General features: G+C 59.4%; 1 protein-coding gene across 3 annotated transcripts in view; it reads left to right on the forward strand.

Annotated features, from left to right (window-relative positions):
- The first annotated feature begins 2207 nt into the window (after positions 1–2207).
- Nfic (nuclear factor I C) overlaps positions 2208–18575 on the forward strand; it is a 33680-nt gene continuing 17312 nt past the window's right edge. The window contains exons 1-2 of one of the 3 annotated variants that reach the window (XM_031349027.1): positions 2208–2329; positions 12205–12736. In XM_031349027.1, coding sequence (XP_031204887.1) covers positions 2327–2329; positions 12205–12736 — 535 coding nt within the window. In that variant the 5' untranslated portion in view covers positions 2208–2326. Of the gene's footprint in view, positions 2330–5949; positions 6073–12204; positions 12737–18575 lie in introns of those variants that run through there. The other 2 variants (XM_031349026.1, XM_031349024.1) reach the window with 2 other exon arrangements.

An 18575-nucleotide genomic window follows, 5' to 3' on the forward strand; every position in this document is an offset into this window, starting at 1 on the left:
CGGCGTAGCCGCAGCCTGGCCAATCAGAAGCCTTGTCAGAAGGACCTCAGCCAGTACACTATCCTGAGGAATCCGGCCACGCCCCCAAGTGACAGGCTGTGGGAGGGGCTCGTCCGCCGAGCACGTGCGAGGCCTAGCCCCCAACCCCCAGCAGCAGGCAGGCAGACAGACAGACGTCCGAACCTGGTTCATAGTCATTCATTTTGCTTTTGCTTTTGAATTCAGAGATCACTTAGCCCAGGCTGAAGGTATAGCCAAGGATGACCTTCAGGATCCCAGCTGGGGTGACAGGGGCGTGACCCCCAAGCCTGGTTTCCCCTCACAGCCAACACCCGCTGCTGCCACGCGGGAAATGCTCCTCCGAGGCCCAGCCCCTACCCCGGGGTTCCTCGCTCGGAGCTGCGGGGTCAGCTGAGGCTGCGGGAGTCGGGATGCCGCGGGCGAGTGGGCACCCACCCGAGACACAGGTTCACGCCGTGGCCCACGCTTAACACCCCAGCCTTGAGGCTCAGGCAGAAAGTTCTGCAATTGAAGGTCAGTTTCAGCTACACAGGGAGTGGGCCAGCCTGGATTCATCAGAATTTGTCCCCATAACTGAAAGTCAACAGAGAAGGCTGGAGGGTGGCTGGGGTCCTTGCCCAGCACACGCGCAGTTAAAAAACAAAAACAAAAACAAACATAAACTTTCAACCACTGTAAAGAGTTTGGCCTTCCACATTGTCTTTTTACTTTTTGTAGTGAAGAGCTCGAAAGTCAAATCCAGCCGGGCGGTGGTGGCGTACGCCTTTAATCCCAGCACTTGGGAGGCAGAGGCAGGTGGATTTCTAAGTTCGAGGCCAGCCTGGTCTACAGCGTGAGTTCCAGGACAGCCAGAGCTATACAGAGAAACCCTGTCTCGAAAAAAGAAAAAAAAAAGTCAACTCCACTGCAGATTCACAGGATCTATCCAAGTTCAAACCCAGACTTAGCAGGTCTTTATTGGATAACTTTGGAGCGCTCCCTCTCTCTCTCTCCTCACTTTCTCCCCCCGCCCCCCACACGCTGTGTTCTTCTTCATTCATGAAACAGAAATAAAGACAGAACGGACCGAAACTCACTTTGTAGTCCAGGCTGGCTTTTGAACCCTCAAGCTAATCCTCCTGCCTCAGCCTCCCCGGTGGAATGGGTGCTGGGATGACAGGCATTGTGTCACCACGGAGACGAAGTTGAGAAAGTGACACCCGACTCCCGTCTCAGGCCCGAGAATGTTTACTCTGTGGCTTTTACAGAACAACACAAACGTGAGTGACCTTGGAGTTAATGTGTGACCAGGCCTTGGCTAGAGCAGGGTCTGCCGCCTCCACGCAGCCACCGCCACGTGGTCTGAGCATCTTGCCCAGGCTGGTTTTGAGCCTCATCCCTGCCTGGCTGCCCCCCCAACCCTTCTGTCTATTCTCGCGTCCAACCGGGAGTGGGGGAGCTGCTGGGATTAACAGACAACAATCAGAGGTGGGGAGAGGAGGGGGCGGCGGCTCTGAGTCCGTGGCTCCGCGCTGTTAGCTTGAGAAGTGCCCCGCCCATCCTCCGCACCCGCGACAGCCTGCAGCCCCGGAGATGGCAGAACCGGCGCTGTGCTGCTGGCTTCTCCGTGCTGTTCCACCTCGGGGAGGTGAACTGCCCTCTCTGAACTCCTGGGGTTCCGTTACAGGAATGGGGATGTGGGTGGGGGAAGTAAAGGCCGGGACTGGGGGGAATCAACCGGATGAAGAGGGGAGGGAAGGTGAACCGGCGTGTGCTAGCGCGCTCAGGGCACCCACCCTGAACGTTCCCTCAAATTCTAGGTCAAGGCTTCTGGCTGCGACTTGGGCGGCACAGGAGGATGGCAGGGAATCCCAGAGCGGACGGCCAGGGAGGTGCGGCGGAGGGGTGGGGACTGCCGCGCTGCGAACCCCCCGCCGAGGGGGGGGCCACCTGAGCGGAGCGGAGCCTGCAGCGTGGCACCTGTCACTCCCCAGCCCGCGGACTCCACTCCCCGGCCTGCAGGCGCGTGGCGCCGCGCGCGACCCGGTGTCTGTCGCCTGCACGCGTGTCCGCGGCCGCCCGTGCGCACGAGCGCGTGCCCGCGCGCCCGCCCGCCCGCAGAAGGCGGACTCGCCGCCGGGGATGCCAGCGCGGACACCGGAGCGGCGGCAGCCTCGGTCTGCAGCCGAGGACCGGCCGGAGCGCGGGCTGGGGGGGGAGAGGCGACGGGGGGCGGGCCGGGGGAGGGTCCGCGGGCGGGGCGGGCGGCTCCCCACGCGCCTCCCCACGCGCCTCCCCGCCGGCCGTCGCCTCGCCGCGCAGCGCCATGGTACGTCTCCGCCCCCGCTCTCCCCACTCCGCTCCGCGCGGGACACTTCCCCGGGGCGCCGCGCGTGGGGTCGGGGGGGGGGAGCTGCGGTTTCTGGGAAGAGGGAGGGAGGCAGGGAGGCAGGGATGATCGCGGTCCTCCCTCCCTCGGGGGCGGAGCCGGGCCGGGCGCCGCCGGGACCCCGAGTGCGCGAGGGTCCCCCGGTGTGGACAGTGCGGGGTGCGGGGCGGGGCTCCCGGGACCCCCCTCCCCGTCCCCACCCGCGTCGGGGGACTCAGCGGCGGGCGGCGCGCGCAGCTTAGCGGAAAATGGCCGCTGCGCCCGGTCGCCCCGCCCACCGCCGCCGTCCGCAGCCCCCGGGACCGCACTCGGGAGGCTGCGGCCGCGGGGCCGGGCCCACGCACGCGCTGACGCGGCGGCTGTGGCTGCGGGTGCGCGTGCGCGTGCGCGCCAGGACGCTCGGCCCCGGGACCGGGCCGCTGCCGCCGCCGCCGCGTCCTTGTCTGCTCCGGAGGGGAATCCCCGCGCGAGTTTAGTTTTTTATATCATCGTCTAAATATAGCCGGGCAAGGCCGAGCCGCCAGGCAGCCGCTGATTTTGCGTTGACCTCTCACCCCGTCGGGGGTGCTTGGGAAAGGGGAGCACGGGGCGAGCCGCGGGACACCCCCGCTCCCGGTGCTCCGACCGCTGCGGTACACTTGCGGGAACGCGGCGGCGTCCGCGCAGACGGGCTCCGCCGCACGGCGGCCCCACCCCCACCCGCCCGCAGCCCGGCCTGCACAGGCTGTCACGAGCCCCAAGGGACGGCCTGCCTGTCCCTGCTGCAGCCACACACCTCGGGGTCCCCCCCCGCAGAGCCACAGCCTCTCCCCTGCAACATGAGCCACGTGAGAAGGGCCTGCCTTCGGACCCCTCAGCTAGGCCACCACCCTGCCTGGGTGACCCCCGCCCCCCGTGCGGCTCGCAGTGTTGGCTCCCGCGGTAGTGACACCTGGAGGGTGGGTGGAGTGGGGTCAGAGACTGAACCACTCCAGGAACTTTCCTCGGGTCTCAAAAGTTTGTTTAGGGGGAGCTGGGGGCGTGGCTTGGGGCGGAGCCCCACCAGAATCCCCAGTGAGTGGACTGGAGGCGTGGCAACTGGTCTAGCCTGCAGAAGGACCTGGGTTTGGCCCAGGAGCAGGTTAACGCTATGGAAATGTACATAGTCATAGCCATGCCCATCACCTCAGTTGTCCCTGAAGGGTCCTCGATCAACTCCCAACCGCTGCTCTACGGCTCAGGAATAGCCATCATACGAGTCACATAGTCGTTTATAAAGCTGTCTGGCTTCCCAGCACTCAGGAGGTGTGTGTCGGGAGGGGAGAGGATGTCAAGGCTAGCCTGGTCTACATGTGACCATGGCTGGAGCAAACCTACACAAAAAGAAAGTGAAATGCTGAGTTCTCGGGTTGGGTCTACAACTGTGTATCTCATGCAGGGGGGACTGTGCCCTGGGGACAGTTGGGAGTTGTCACTGCCAGTGAGGAGCAGTTGGAAGCCAGTGTCTGAGACAACCTCGTCCCAAACCCTGCTGGGTTAATGACAGCACTTTTTGCCTGGGGACCCTGCCTGGATGGCCCTTGGAGACAGCCCCGGGGATCAGCCTTTCCTAGCCCACCTTTTTCCTGGCTGTGTATGATTTCAGCTTGTCCCTGGCTGAGGCTTGGGGCTGGGCTGTCCTGTGCTGGACATGCTGCGACCTAGTCGGTGTAGGTTTGTGTTGTGGCCATGTCTCTCCCTTAGTGAAGTTGTGTTAGGGACGGTTGCAGAGACTACTGTGGCAAGAATAACAACAGCAAGATGTCTTTATGTTTAGATAGCATCTCTCTGTGTAGACTAGGTTAGCCGGGAGCCCACTGAGTACTGGGATTAAAGTTATGCACCACCATGCCTGGCTTTTATTTTTATATTTTTATATTTATATTTATATTTTATAATTTTTATATTTAGATTTATTTCTGTTTATTTTGTTATTTGTTTCTGTGTGCCCCACATGTGCCTGCAGAGGCCAGGTGGGGGCGTCGGGTCCCACGAGCTAGAGTCACAGACAGTTGTGAGCTGCCGAGTGGGTGCTGGGAACCGAACCTGGGTCCTCTGCTAGAACAGCTGAGTCTAACTGCTCAGCTGTCTCTCCAGCATCCTTGTTATTTTTTAACAAATGAGTCCTATGCCGCTGAGGTGTGAGTCTAAGGCCCTCCCGAGCCTCCTGCTGCACCCTTGGCACACGGTCACCTCCGTACAGGGGTCTGCTTGCATCTCCACAACCCAGAGCATCACACACCCATGGGGAAACTGAGGTTCAGTGACTATGATGTTTGCTGGCTAGGACAGAGCCACACCTGCACATCATGCATGCATTGAACCTGTCCCTAGTATAGAGAGGTGGTCAGGATGGGCTCATGTAGCCCAGGCTGGCCTTGGACTCCCGAACCTCTTGATCCCTGCTGGGATGACAGGTGTGGGCCCTGGTGTTTGGCCGGTATCTGTGGGTACTCCTAATGTTCTGACACCTGGGCTAGTGTCACAGGCATCTCCTGGGGTATGGCCCAGGTGACCTGTGTGCCAGGCAGGCACCTGGGACCTGACAGCCCAGCCAGTGGCTTCCTTCTCTGGGCCTTGGCTTCACTGGAGTTACAGTGATAGCAGGTTGAAGCATCCTCCTGCCCTGCAGCACCCGCCACAGCCCTCACACCCCACCCCTGCTTCGCAGAGCCTGCATCTCATGTCCCTGGGTCCCTGGGAGAGAAATAACTGAAAATGGCCTAGTCTTGTGAGTGGACCCTGGCAGTCAGGGTGGGGGTGTCCAGACTCCTCCAGCCTTCAGAAAGGTGATCTCCAGCTGGGCAAGGCCCAGCATACCTGTCTTTCCCAGGAGGCTGAGGTAGGAGGATCAAGAGTTCAAGGTCATCTTTAGCTACGTAGTGAGTTCAAGGCCAACCTGGGTAACATGAGACTCTGACTCAAAAATAGTAATAATTTAAAAGAAAGGAAGGAAGGAAGGAAAGAAAAGGAAAGTGAAGTTAGTTGGAGTGAGATTTCCCTGTGCCTCAGTTTCCCCAGATATGAAATGGGCAGCCTGGACACTGACCTAAGCTTGGGGACCTGGTTGGCCTGGGTCACCCCACTCTGCTCTTTATCAAACAGTAGTGTCAGAGCCTGACCTGGCCTGGAGTCCTGCAAGGCACCCCCCAGGGACCTGGTAACTGCTGCCAGACCCTTTATTGGCCATTTAAGGAAAAGCCTCCCATCCTGGTCCCCCTCTTCCCTACTGGCAGTGGGCACAGGTGGGGTGCGGGGAGCAAGTGGGGTTTGGGGTACGGCTGGGGGCAGAGGCAGGCTGTGCAAGGACTCAGGTGGGATGTGGGGGGCAGCTAGGGGCTCAGCCCCATCTTGTGGACCTGGTTGCTGCGTCCTCCTCGTACCTTAGGGCAGATAGACAGATCTAGAGGGAGGGGACTCGGGGGTCCGCGTGTTGAGCCAAGGTTGTTTGTTTGTTTGCTGTCTGCGATTTCTTTGAAAGTTGGATGCGGGCGGCAGGGAGGGAGCGGGGGCGGGCGAGAGGCGGCGCGGGGCGGAGAGGACGGCGGAGGGAGGAGCGGGAGGGCGGCTGCAAAAATGACTCAGTAAGTTCGGCGGCCGCTCGGCCTCTGCGCCTCCGGTGCCAGCGCCCCGGGATGTATTCCTCCCCGCTCTGCCTGACCCAGGTACGCACCCCGCTCCCGGCCTGGCCCCGGCCCGCACCCCAGCTCCACCTGGAACCGCATTCTCACAGTCTGGAACCTCCCCTCCGCAGCGGGGGTGGGAAAAAAAAAGCGCGCGCGTCCTCCCTACCCACCCTCTTCCAGGCCAGGGTGTTCCTGGCATGGACCTGGGGTGCGGGCAACTCTTGAGATTGGGGATTACATCCTCGTTAAGCTTGGTTGCACACTTGGAACCCCATTTTCTGGGCCCCCACTTTGATTTGAATCGGCTGGTTTTGGAACTCTCTCCCTTCTTGGCTGGATGGGGGGGGGGTCGGCGTCCTCCCTACACCCCTCACTCTTTGCACCCGGGAAGTCTGGGTCCCCTCTAGATGGAGAAGAGAGTAGGTGTCTGCAGGAAGCCCCCCACCCGCCCGTGGGACTGATCTTGGGGTTCCCTGCTGCACCGTGGGTCTCCCTAGCTGTGCGGGAACGGGACCCCCAGGCTGTTTGTTCGCGAGTTCTCGGTTTCCCGGGTGGCCGCCCCCCCCCCCAGCTGGCAGTGTCCCCCTCCATTTCAGGCCCACGTGTGCGCGCGAAGGGGGAGGGGCGCGCGAAGTTGGCGCGCGGGGGGAGGGGCAGCCTTGCGGGTGTCCATCGCGGGTCCCCCCCTTCCCTGGCTCAGCTCCCCCCAGCTCCGCATTGATTCTTGAATTATTGAGCCGAGCAGGCGCTGCCAGGCGGCTGGCGGGAGGAGCAGAGGCCAGGGCTGGAGGAGGAGGAGGAGGAGGAGGAGGAGGAGGAGGAGGAGGAGGAGGCAGCGGCGGCAGGGGACTGGTGGACACTGCGGGCTTTGGACTAGGTAGCCAGCCCAGCACCTGTCCTGCTGCGCCCCTCTGGCTGGATTCCAGCATCTGAGGGAGAGTGGGGAGGGGGTGCATCCATCCCACCAGGGCACCCCCTTCAAGGAACCTCCCAGCAGTGTCTGCCCCCCTGGAATCCTAAGCCTTTCTTTTCCAACTCCATAGCCCTCTTGTGATTTTTTTTATTTTTTTTTTTGCTGTGTGCCTCAGTTTCCCCTGAAAGTGAGTGATACATAGTGGTCTCCAGACTGTATGGTGCTTGGGAATTGCAGTTGTCTGATGTTCTGAGGAGAACTTTGTGAGGGACATGGTTGTTTTTGCCAGAGAGGACCTAGGTGGACGATCTCAGGGACAGGGTCCGGGGGTCCCCCATTCCTGCGGGCCCAGTTTGGTAAGAGGTACAGTTCTGGGATCCCCAGGGGAGGCCCTCATACTAAGGGAACCCCAGCCTGCCCTACCCAGGGTTCCCTGGTGACCTTGGTTAAATGCCTGCTCCTCTGCAGGCCTCAGTTTCTACTTCAAGTGAGATTTGGGGAGAGGGCACCCCACAGCCCAGGGCAGGCGTTGCTTGGTTGCTGCCGGAGCACTGGCGTTGGGATGGAATTGCTGTGTGACTGACCCCAGAGAGACTGGAGTCTCTGTGCTGACTTCTGGTGCCCGAGAGGTCTGAGGCAGACGTGGCCGGCTGGAAGGCAGCCTGGGCACGTGGAATTCCCCGTCCTGGCCTTCTGAGGCCTCCATCCAGGTTATTGCTGGAAGCTAGGGGCAGGGGCAGCTCCAGTGCTGGCTTCAGCCCTGAGAACTTACTGTGTGGCCTTTGCTTCAGTTTCCCCCATAGGAGGGTGTGGGTCAACCTGGTGGGGAGGACATGGGGGACACAGTAGCTGATGAGAGCAGAGAGAGCAGAGGCACCACAAGATGGAGGGGATCCCAGGCTTGGGGTCTTCCCGCCCCTGTGATCTCCTACCACCCCCTCCTACCCTGAGGGAGTGCCCCCCCATCCTAAGTGCGGTCTCCTCAGCTCCACACTAGCCCAGGCTGGACAGAAGCCTCAGCTGTGGGGGCTCAGAAGGACCCCAGGAGCAACGCTGCAGCCCCCAACCTCTCAGCCCTGTCCCCCCCACGCCACTTATGGTGTCTGCCTTGACCTGTCTCTCTGTCTCTCCTCACCCGTCCCTCCCGAATCGGCTAATTTTACAGCCAGGGTTCAGCCTGAAATAACTCCTTTGCTGATCCAACCGGATCCTACCGGGAGCCTGGCCCGGGGCGGGGTTGGCCCTGATGTCAGTGCCCATGCCAGGGCACCAGGTGCCCAAGAGGATTCTGGGAGCCCCATGGGTCCCCTGTGCCGTCTGTCACTCTGGGTGGTGACTCAGGCCCCTTTTCACTTTTACTCTCTGGAGGAAGCAGCCGTTACTTCCATGAATCCCGAGCTGAGGCGTCCCCTCCCCCTATCCCCTTCCTCCTTCCCGCCCTCCCGCCCCACGTTAGTTATTCCGGGTTTGGGGCCAAATCCCTGTTGGCTGAGGTTGAGGATTCCCTGGGCCTGGGCTGAGGCCACCTCCCTCCTCCATTCATTCCTCCTCATAGCTTTGTGTCTCTCTGCTGCCATCCTGGCAGTGGGGAAACTAAGGCAGCACAAGGTGCCTGACATTTGGGGTTTCATTCGGGGGGGGGGATGGGGGGTGGGATCAGAGAGGGTGAGAAGTGTCCCAGGGCAGCACAGCATGGGCTTGGTCCTCAGTGTGTCCATGAGTGGGTTCACAGTGACAGCCCTGTCCCTATCCCCCCCACCCCCTCCTCACTGCAGAAAAGGTGCCGCTGCCTGGGCCGAAGCCTGTAAATCAGGGAGCTGGATTCTGGCGAGTCAGCGTTCTGGCCTCTCCCGCCACAGCCTCTGCTCCCTCTCCAGCTCTTCCTGCCTGCAGAGCGGCCAGCCGCCCTGCATCAGACACAGGAGCCTCCCGCCTCCTTCCTGTTCCCTCCTTCAGGCTGGGTAGTCCCCCCTCCCCAATGCACCGGGACCCACCGCCACCGGGCATACACGCTCACCCCACCCCCACCCCAGGTATGCTCAGATATTAGGAAATAGGAGCCCAGAGTCTGTGACCACCGTAGCTCTTAGTAGGGGAATGTTTTTTATTTGCTGAACATAGGGTGTGGCACACAGTAGGAGCTCAATAAATGCCACCAGACACAGGTGGTGGCATACAATGGGCGTTCCATAAACGTTTGGTGGTAAATGCCTGTTGTCATGTCACCTCACACAGAACTGGGAGGTCATGTGCCCTTCAGATACCCACAGATGCCACGCTCATGGTCCAAAGCTGGGTATACAGTTGATGCTCAATATATGCTGCTGCTGTGGCCAGTGGCTGAGCTCAGAGGCACTTCCCAGCTTTTCTTCGTCCTGTTGTGTAAGTGGTGCAGACTTGAGGTGGGAGATGGGGAACAGTGGTGACCCCCAAACACCTGGGCACATGTGGAGGTCAGAGGTCACCCACAGGTGTCTCCTTAGTCAGGTCAGTCTTGTCTTGAGCCTCTCACAGGAGGCTGAGATTTGAACTCAGACCCTGGAGCCTTCCCCCAACCTCGCCTCCTGCCCTGATCTTGACTCTGAGCAGCTCCTGAAGCTGCTGGGGTGCATGATAAGTTCAGATGCATGCATGGGACAACTTGGAAGATCCACCAGGCAGGGGTGGTAGTGACCCACACTTTAATCCCAGCACTTGGGAGGCAAAGGCAGGCGGATTTCTGAGTTCGAGGCCAGCCTGGTCCACAGAGTGAGTTCCAGGACAGCCAGGGCTACACAGAGAAACCCTGTCTTGAAAAGAAAAACTAAATAAATAAATTAATTAATAAATCGATCCACCGGACAAGGTGGATCACACTTGTGACTTTAATACTTAGGAGTCTGAGTCAGGGGGATTAACATGAGTTTGTGACCCTGTCTTTCTTTCTCAAAAAAAAAAAAAGTGTATCTGTGACCAAGGACTGAGTGAAGGATCCACAGGGACTTAGGGGAGTATAGACTAGGGGTGTACTCTTCTTGTGTGTCCCTCGCTCCCTCTGCTCCTGCCCCAGGACCTTTGCACTGGCTTTGCCAGCCTGGCAGAAAGGAAGTGCTCGGTAAATGCAGCTAATGAACCCCTCCCTGGTCACAGTCAGAGCTTGCCATAGATGCCAACTAAGCTCTGATCTTATGTAGGGGGCACCTGTACCCCTCACCAGCCACATGGGGAAGGGTTTGAGATTAGAGCTTTGAAAGACGCCTCAGAGTTTGGGAGTAGACAAGCAGATTCTCAGAACTACGCAGTCATTTTCGTAAGGAAGAGTTTGGGTTTAGGGAGTGCAGTTAACAGCTCTAGCCCCCCAGATTCGGAGGAAGGGATGGATCAGGAGTGGCCCAGCAAGGACCGTTCAAGAGGCCAACTATGAGAAAGGCCTGCTTACCCGCGCCCCATTGCCATGAGGACTCCCCAGTGCTGACCCAGTGCCCAGCTGGAGAAGGCTGCATAGAGGAGGGGGCACCAGAGACTGGGCATCTAGGGGTGTGTAGGAGTTTGGAGGGTCATCAGCTTCATCCCAGTCTTGGCCCTCTCTCTCCTTTGTCTGGTGACAAGGTCCTGGCTGTGGCTGAACCTGTGGGGCAGAGAGGGGCTGCCTGACCAGGAGAGCCCAGGGAGCATGACCAGCAAGTCTGTGACCCGGTTACTTAGTGTTTACCTTCCTGGCTGGCCAGGGCCATCTGTGACGTGGGCATCCACCATGGCCTCCCTGAAGGGGTGGAACTTAGAGAGCGGTGACAAATGGGGCTCCAGGGGTGAACATGCTTAGAATGAACTTAGAGACAGGACTCTGGGATGCCAGCAGCCCTCCCTCACTGACCACCATCTGATACTGCACTCACAGCTATGTCCCCGGGGCAGGGGACCCTCCACCCACCCTGCTGCCCCAGCCCACTGAGGGCTGTGTGAACCTACACAGGTTCCTTCCTGTCTCTGATCTCACATGTCACTTACCATCCAGACCCAAGAAGAGCCCTGCTCCTGTCCCCAGGCTAGCCCAGTCTCCCATCTCCTGAACCTCAGTGGGCATCGGAAGCACTCTGCCCCCCCCCACGTCTAGGCCAGGCCACAGCTGTCCCAGTGACTCACACTTCAGAGGACATTGGCCTGGGGACGGGGTGGCCTGGGCCTGGCCTCTTCCAGCTCACAGGCTATTTTCAGAGGTTTGGTAATAGGTGGCATTTAGTGTCCTGGCTCTGAGGTTTGGAGACCTGGATCCAAGAGCGAACAGGTGCTACCTGGGGGTTTCTCAATGAGCTGGGGGATCCGGAGGAGACCCCCAACTCAGGAAAGAAACAGACTAGCAACCAGTGATCCAGCTCTTCAAGGCTCTGTGGGGACCTCGGGTATCTCTGCAAAGCCTTGGCCTCAGTTTCCCCATCAAGCCACAGGTAGTAGAGCTCTGAGAGTGCTCCCTGCTGGGGAATTCCCCTCGCCGTGGGGAATGTGTGACTCCTATCCCAAACTCCTGACCCCCAGCAGAGGCAGAAACGATATATTGGCACTTTGCAACTGGGAATCGGCCCTGGTGTTCTCAGGATGACCCCTCCCGTATGGGGGGGACACTCCATGTTGCTCTCAGGGTCTAGGAGAAGTCAGAGGGCTGCCCACCCTGCTGCCTCCACTCAGGCCTGTGGCCCATGCGTGGTTTTGAGTGCCACTGTTTGCTCGGCTCTGCCGTGTGTGGTCGGGGACCCTGTAGCTGGCAGTTGGAGCCTCAGGAGTCAGCTGCCGTGTGAGGCTGATGTACTTGTCCCCTTCTGTCAATAAAACTTTATTATAAGTCAGCTGCACTGTCGCTTTTCCCTGAGCCCAGGCTAAGGTGTCACCAACGGACCCATAGTGGGCAGCTCTGCTCTGGAATGCTGGCTGTGGGCAACCTCTCTGGACAGTCCCTGTTCTCAGACCTCGGTCTTCCCATCGGGGACATGGGTGTCCCCAAGGTCCTCAGCTTGCTGTGTCATGCCCTGGGAGTCCTGGTGGGCTATCCAGGGCTTCATTTCCTGACCCTCTGTGTCAGGTCTATCCAGGCCTTGGTTTCCTCATCTGTATGGGACAGTCTGGGCCTCAGTTTCCCTGCCTGGGCATCGGGTCTATGTTCATCTAGGTGAACATCATCAGTTTCTTTACGTGGTCAGCAGGCCTGAGTTCACAGGGCCTTAGTTTGCCCACGTGGGCAGTGGGTCTATGTTGACTTAGGGCTCAGTTTCTCCGCCTCTCCGCAGGATGAGTTCCACCCGTTCATTGAGGCGCTGCTGCCACATGTGCGCGCCTTCGCCTACACCTGGTTCAACCTGCAGGCGCGCAAGCGCAAGTACTTCAAGAAGCACGAGAAGCGCATGTCCAAGGACGAGGAGCGCGCGGTGAAGGATGAGCTGCTGGGCGAAAAGGCCGAAGTGAAGCAGAAGTGGGCGTCGCGGCTGCTGGCCAAGCTGCGCAAGGACATCCGGCCGGAGTGCCGTGAAGACTTCGTACTGGCTGTGACTGGCAAGAAGGCGCCGGGCTGTGTGCTGTCCAACCCGGACCAGAAAGGCAAGATGCGGCGCATCGACTGCCTGCGCCAGGCCGACAAAGTGTGGCGCCTGGACCTGGTCATGGTCATCCTGTTCAAGGGCATCCCTCTGGAGAGCACGGATGGTGAGCGGCTGGTGAAGGCAGCGGCCTGTGCGCACCCCGTACTGTGTGTGCAGCCACACCATATCGGCGTGGCCGTCAAGGAGCTGGACCTGTACCTGGCCTACTTCGTGCGGGAGCGTGGTGAGTGTAGGGTGGGGCATGGAGAGCATCAAGGCCATGGTCAGAGACGAGACCCTGGACAGGGGAGGGACCATGGACAGGGGCAGGACCCTGGATAGGGTCATAGTCAGGAGCTGGGCCATTATCAGGGGTGAGATGGTAGACAGGGGAGGGACCGTGGTCAAAAGGCAAGACTGTGGTCATGGGCAGGCCGTAGTCAGAGTCATGGTCAGGGGTGAGGCCACAAACAGGGGCAGGACTGTGGACAGGAGAGGGGGTCACAGACAGGGTCATGGTTAGGGTCATAGTCAAGACCTATGCAATATCTGTGGTCAGGGGAGGGATCATGATCAATGTTGGGCCATGGTCAGGGTCCAAGTGTCTGGGACAAGGTCAGTGTCAAGGGTGGGATTGTGTTCAGAGCCATGGTGGGGTTCAGGGTCATCGTCAGGGATGTCATAATGGTGGTCATGGATATGATCAACTCGCAGGATCTGGGCCATGGTGATAGTAAGGGGTGAGACTGTGGTCAAGGTCAGTGTTGGGATCAGGATCATTGTTGGGTGCACCTGGGTTACGGTCAGGGATTGGGCCACAGTCGCCATTTGGTGCCATGGACTGGGGCAAGGCCTTGAGGATGCAGGGCCAGGGCTGGGTTACTATGGGAGGCACTGTCAGGATCAGCATCCGTGTATGCCTATCTTACTTCCAAGCAGAGCCCAGTGAGCAGTGCTCTGTCAGGCCTGGGAAGAGTAGGCCGATGCCAGGTGTGTGAAGCCACTGAAAGGAGCAGCCATGGAAGAGCTAACCTCCGCCCGACCAGACCCTGTGTCACCTGGGGAGTGTGGATTAGTGGGCATAGTGGCCACAGATCTGAGGCAGGGGAAGAAAGAACAGCCTGTGACCAGGACCCTAAACAGGACCTGACTTGGAGCTGGGGTGGGCGTGGCCAGACAGGGAGTGGCCACTCCAGTCTACTTTGTACAGGATGGGCTAGAGGCTATGGGTGGGGACAGCCATGGCTCGGCCCACTTCTAGTCCTAGCTGAGTTGGGGGCCCCAAAGTTGGCTTCAGGGTAGGCGAGAGCCTTGTTGGGTCCTTGAACTATTGTGAGGGCTCTGGCAGGACTTGGGAGCGGAGGCAGGGGAACTGCTGTAAGTGGACAGTGGCTCATGCCCTTCCTGAAGCTTTGGAAATCATTCATATACCCAGTACCCACATTGCTGGGGGGGCGGTGCCCCAGCCTGAGAGCCAATCTGCACGGCTTGGGCCAGGTAGGCTGCTCCTGGCTAGGTGGGTCGTGTCCTCTCTGTGCCTCAGATTCCAGCCCTGTCCGCTGGTGGCCACAGTGGCACTGCCAAGCCAACAAGGGTCTCTCCTAGCTCTGACCTTGAGTCTGACTGCCCATGACCTCGGCCTCGGCTCAGCCCTGCCCCCACCTCCCATCAGCTCCCAGCTGTGTGGGTCAGAGGTCACAGAGCAGGTGACAGGAGCGAAGGGGGTGCGAGCTGGGGGTCCCTGGCTCATTGGTATTCAGGTCTCGGTCTCTCCCCTGCCTCCTTGGAGCTCAGCTGATAAAAATTTCAAAGGTACTTTCTGCTGTGTCAGCACAATTCCCCGGCATCTCCCCTCCCCGACCCTCCTCGCCTAGCCTGGCCTCTGCAGGGCCTCCGGAGACACCTTCCCACGGGTCACCCTGCTCAGCCTGCTGGGTCCCTGGGAGGTCTCGAGAGCTGAGGTCGGCCAGTCTGGCATCCCATGGCTCTGTTGCTAGCTGGCTGTGTGACCCAGGCAGATAAGTCTCTGTCTCTGTGCCTATAGGCACCCTGGAAGATGCCAGGAATCCCTCAAAATAAAAAGGGAAAGGGGACCAAGATGCAGCCGGCACAGGCCATGCCAGAGCCACCATCACTGTCACAGACTTCAGCCTTTTGCCCACTGTGTCCCATTTTCCCAGAATGCTTTTCCCCTAAGCAAATCTCCAGACCATATTCTAGAACCCTGATTCCCAGCTCCGTTCTCCCTCCATCAGACTTTTTTTTTTTTTTTTTTTTTTGATGCCTTAGGGTTCTATGTAGCCTAGCTTGGGTCTCCTGCCTCAGCTCTCCTGCACTGAGATCTCAGGCCTTGCCACCATGGCCTTAGCAACCCTTTTGTAGTCTGGGCAGTGATCAGTTTGACAGAGGAAAAGACAGAGGGTCAAAGAGGAGACCGGCCCTGTCTGGGATGGCACAGCCAAGAGAACTAAGGCTTGCCAGGGCCACCAAAGGCCCCCTCAAACCCCCACAACACACACCTGATATGGAAAGGTCAGCCTGACCACCTCTGTGCTCCCCAACCCCTAGCACCCCCACCCCCGTCTGGTGCCCAGGCCCTGCCCAGCTCTGTCTGAGCCAAGAGTTATCAGTTCAGAGGAGAACACGGTCTCTTGCCCCTCTCCTGCCTCATGGGTTCCCAGCCCCCTGCCCCCACCACCTACGATGCTAACACGGGGGTGGCAGAGCTTGGTTGACCTCTTATGGGGCACAAGGGTCAGTGCTGGGTGTCTGACATGAGACTTGGGACAATGGAGATAATGGTTTAAATTGGTGGTGGCAGTGGGGGTCCAGCTGATCCTACCTTCTGTCCCCAGAACCACAGATACTGCCTGTCATCACAGCACTTGGGAGTTCAGGGCCAGCCTGCACTACATACTTGAGTTCAAAGCTGACCTTGTCTCAAGTGAAGAAGTGGGGGGAGCTAGTGGAGGTAGTGAGGAGCCCGAGAAAGACAGGGAGAGAGCCTGCCTCACGGGGTCAGCCAGGGCAAATGTCCTGGGATCACAGAAGCCCAGAACAGAGAGGAGCCTGCGGGGAGCTCTGCGATACGGGAGAGCTGGTGAGGAGGAGGCCAGCGGTGGGAGGAATGGAGTAAGGCTCCCCGACTTGGCCTGCTTTCTGGAAGGAGTCTGGGAACGCTGGGCCGCGGGAGAGGCGGCTGCCAGCCCGCCCTGCCCCCCCATCCCGCCCCGCTGGCAGCCTGCGAAACCCGAAGCGCGGGCAGGCGCCATGCCAGGGGGGAGGGGTGCCAGGCCCGCCCAGGCCGGCAGCTGCCAGCCCAGATGGTGCCCATGTGCTGGTCATGGCCAGACTCGCTTCCCGCCAACAGCCACGCATAGGGATGGGGTGGCAGGATCCAGAGCTGGAGTGTGAGCGTGCGAGTGCCAGGGGGAAGCTCTATGCTGGGATAGCAGGAGGCGGGTTTGGGGCTCTCTCCCCAAGGGGCTTAAGGAAGGACTCGCCCCTTCCTCAAGGGAGAATCCCCCTAGACCAGGCTCCACCCGTGACCACGCCCCAAGACACCCACTGGGGTGGGGGAGGAATTCTGGGCGGAGCTCCGTCCTCACCACGCCCCAGACCCCTCACTGTGGAGTTCTGGACAGGGCTATGTCATGACCACGCCCCCATCTCAGTGTGTGGGTTCTGACCACACCCCCCGGCTAATCACTGGGGGATTCTAGGCGGGGCTCCAGCCTGACCCTGTACTCCAACCCTCACTGGGGATTCTGGACGGGGCTCCACGCTGATCACGCCCCAGTCTTGCTGCTCCACCTTTAGGGGAGCAGTCGCCCCCTTTTTTCCAGCCTCACTTTCATCTATGAGCTTCGATCCCTCAGCTGAGTCCCTAAGTAACAGATTGAAACTCCTGAAAAAAAATCAATCAACGCACAACCCACCTGTCAGTCTGTGATGTTAGGACTAGCTCGGGCTATAGACTCACTGTGTAGCCCAGGCTGGCCCACTCCCTTCTAGATTCTCAGACCTTGCAGTCCCCAGAAGGGAGCAAGGGCCCATCGTCTGCTTAGCATCCTCAAGCCTGTTCCCCCAGCAGGAAAGGTCATGAATGCCTGGTGGTGTCTTTAGTGACTGTGGAGGTAGGTGGGTATCCATAGTGCCACTTGGTGACACTGTGGTCCTGGGCAAGTGGCTTGCTCTCTCTGGGCTGCTCTAGGGTCCGGGCCTGCTAGGGGCGTGGGAGGGGGGTGGGGTTTGAATGGGACTAGTAAGGGGCTAGGGCATGGGAGCCTGTGGCTCAGCCCTGCAGACGGTGTAGCCCCAGAAGGTATCAAATAACGCCATTCCTATGGCAACGCATGTGCTCAGAGTGTGGGAGACAGGGTCACCCTAGGGCGCCCGCCCGTGTTCTGGGGCTCAGCGGTGGACGATATCCCCCTGCACCTGTGTGCACCACAGTTGGTGCCCTGGCTCCACGCCCAGGATTGGCTGGGGGCAGCTCAGGACATCTCCATTCCCTCAGACGACAACCCCACTGCCCTTCCTGCTGCATGGGCCTGAAGTCACAAGTGGGTGGGACTTTGCTGTGGGATGATGGACAGGACTCTTGGAGACACGGGGTATCCCGACCAGTCGAGGAAACGGAGGCCTGGAGAATGAGCCAGTAATGCCCTTCCACCTGGCCTTGTTTGGGTTTGAAGTCGGGGTCTTATGTAGCCCAGGCTAGACTCAGACATGCTGCTCAGCTGGGGATGCCTCAGATTCCTCATCCTCCTGCCTCAAGATCCTGCTTGGTTCTTGAGACAGGGTCTCATTTCATAGGGACCCACATCAATCCCCCAGCTTCCAGAGCAGAGGGAGAACCCGGGCGAAGCTTTCCAGAAGCCCATCGTGGGGCTAGGAACTTGCAGAGCCCCAGGTTCTAGAAGGTTCTGGGATAGGTTCTGTTCTGCCTCCGCTGAGGGAAGGCCTGAGGCAGGGGGTCACCTTCCTGTGCTGCTGAGTGTCTACACTGCCTGATATGACACATTTATGTCACTGAGCCCTGAGGTTGGGCCAAGAAGCTCTGTAGGATTCGAACCCATGCCCAAGACCTGCAATGTTTGGGAAGCCCTTCTTCACCCCTTGGGCCTAAAGGACTTTTCCTGTGGGGAGCAAGGAGAGTCAACTGACTCCAGGAATGAGTTTAGGGCTTGGGGTCAGAAGGGGGGTGCACAGAGGCAGGGGGTCCCTTCATGTCTGACTCCAGGTGTCTGTCAGTCTCCTAACACACTCCCACCAGTCCCTCAGGCCTGGGCCTGCCCCGCCCCATCCCCCACCCACCCAGAACTGAATGGGCTCCTTGTTCCCGGCCACACCCTCCCCTGGGGTCACTCTGGGACAGACCCAAGCCTCAGACAGCCTTAAAGGGCCAGCCTCAGGACAGAAGCCCAAAGGCTCGATGAACCCACACCAACCCCAGACACATGGGGTTCCCAGAGTGGGGGCAGTGGGCCAGGTCCTGTGCAGTCATAGGACACTTGCTGTTTCTGGTTGCACAGGCATGCAGTGTGAAGCAGGCTGAGGCTTCCCTTCCTTTTTTGCCTCAGTTTACCCTGTAAGAAGCAGCCTGGCTCCTTTTTTCCACAGAGAACTAGATGAAACATTAAAACGGGTCCCTCTTTGGAATGCAGAGCCAACGCCTAAAAACGTCACTAGATATATGGATGGCCACAAGGGTTGCATTTATTGTGTGCTCTAAGACAGGTGCAGCAGAGTGCACAGGAGGGGGTGTGTGCAGGAGTGTCACTGTGCCCTGAAAGGTCCTCCCCATGCTGTCTGCGGTCAGCGCTGTGCAGCCTCCGGCTGCGAGCTCCCTCTCTCAGGGCCTCAGTTTCCCTTTCTGAGTAATGGGAAAGGACCTAGATTCTGTGCTAAGTTAGAAACTGGTCACTTTTCCTGGCTGCGGCAGAGATTGCAAGGAATTGGGGGAGAGGGTATCCAGGTGGGAACCAATGCTGGGGAACGGAGAGGGTGGGAAGCAGGTGGGAGTCGATGAGAGGGGTGAACCCCAGCTGTGACAGCTGCTGACCCGACTGGGGTGCGGG

The sequence above is a fragment of the Mastomys coucha genome, unplaced genomic scaffold (assembly GCF_008632895.1).
Source record: "Mastomys coucha isolate ucsf_1 unplaced genomic scaffold, UCSF_Mcou_1 pScaffold4, whole genome shotgun sequence".
In the NCBI taxonomy this organism is placed as follows: Eukaryota; Metazoa; Chordata; class Mammalia; order Rodentia; family Muridae; genus Mastomys; species Mastomys coucha.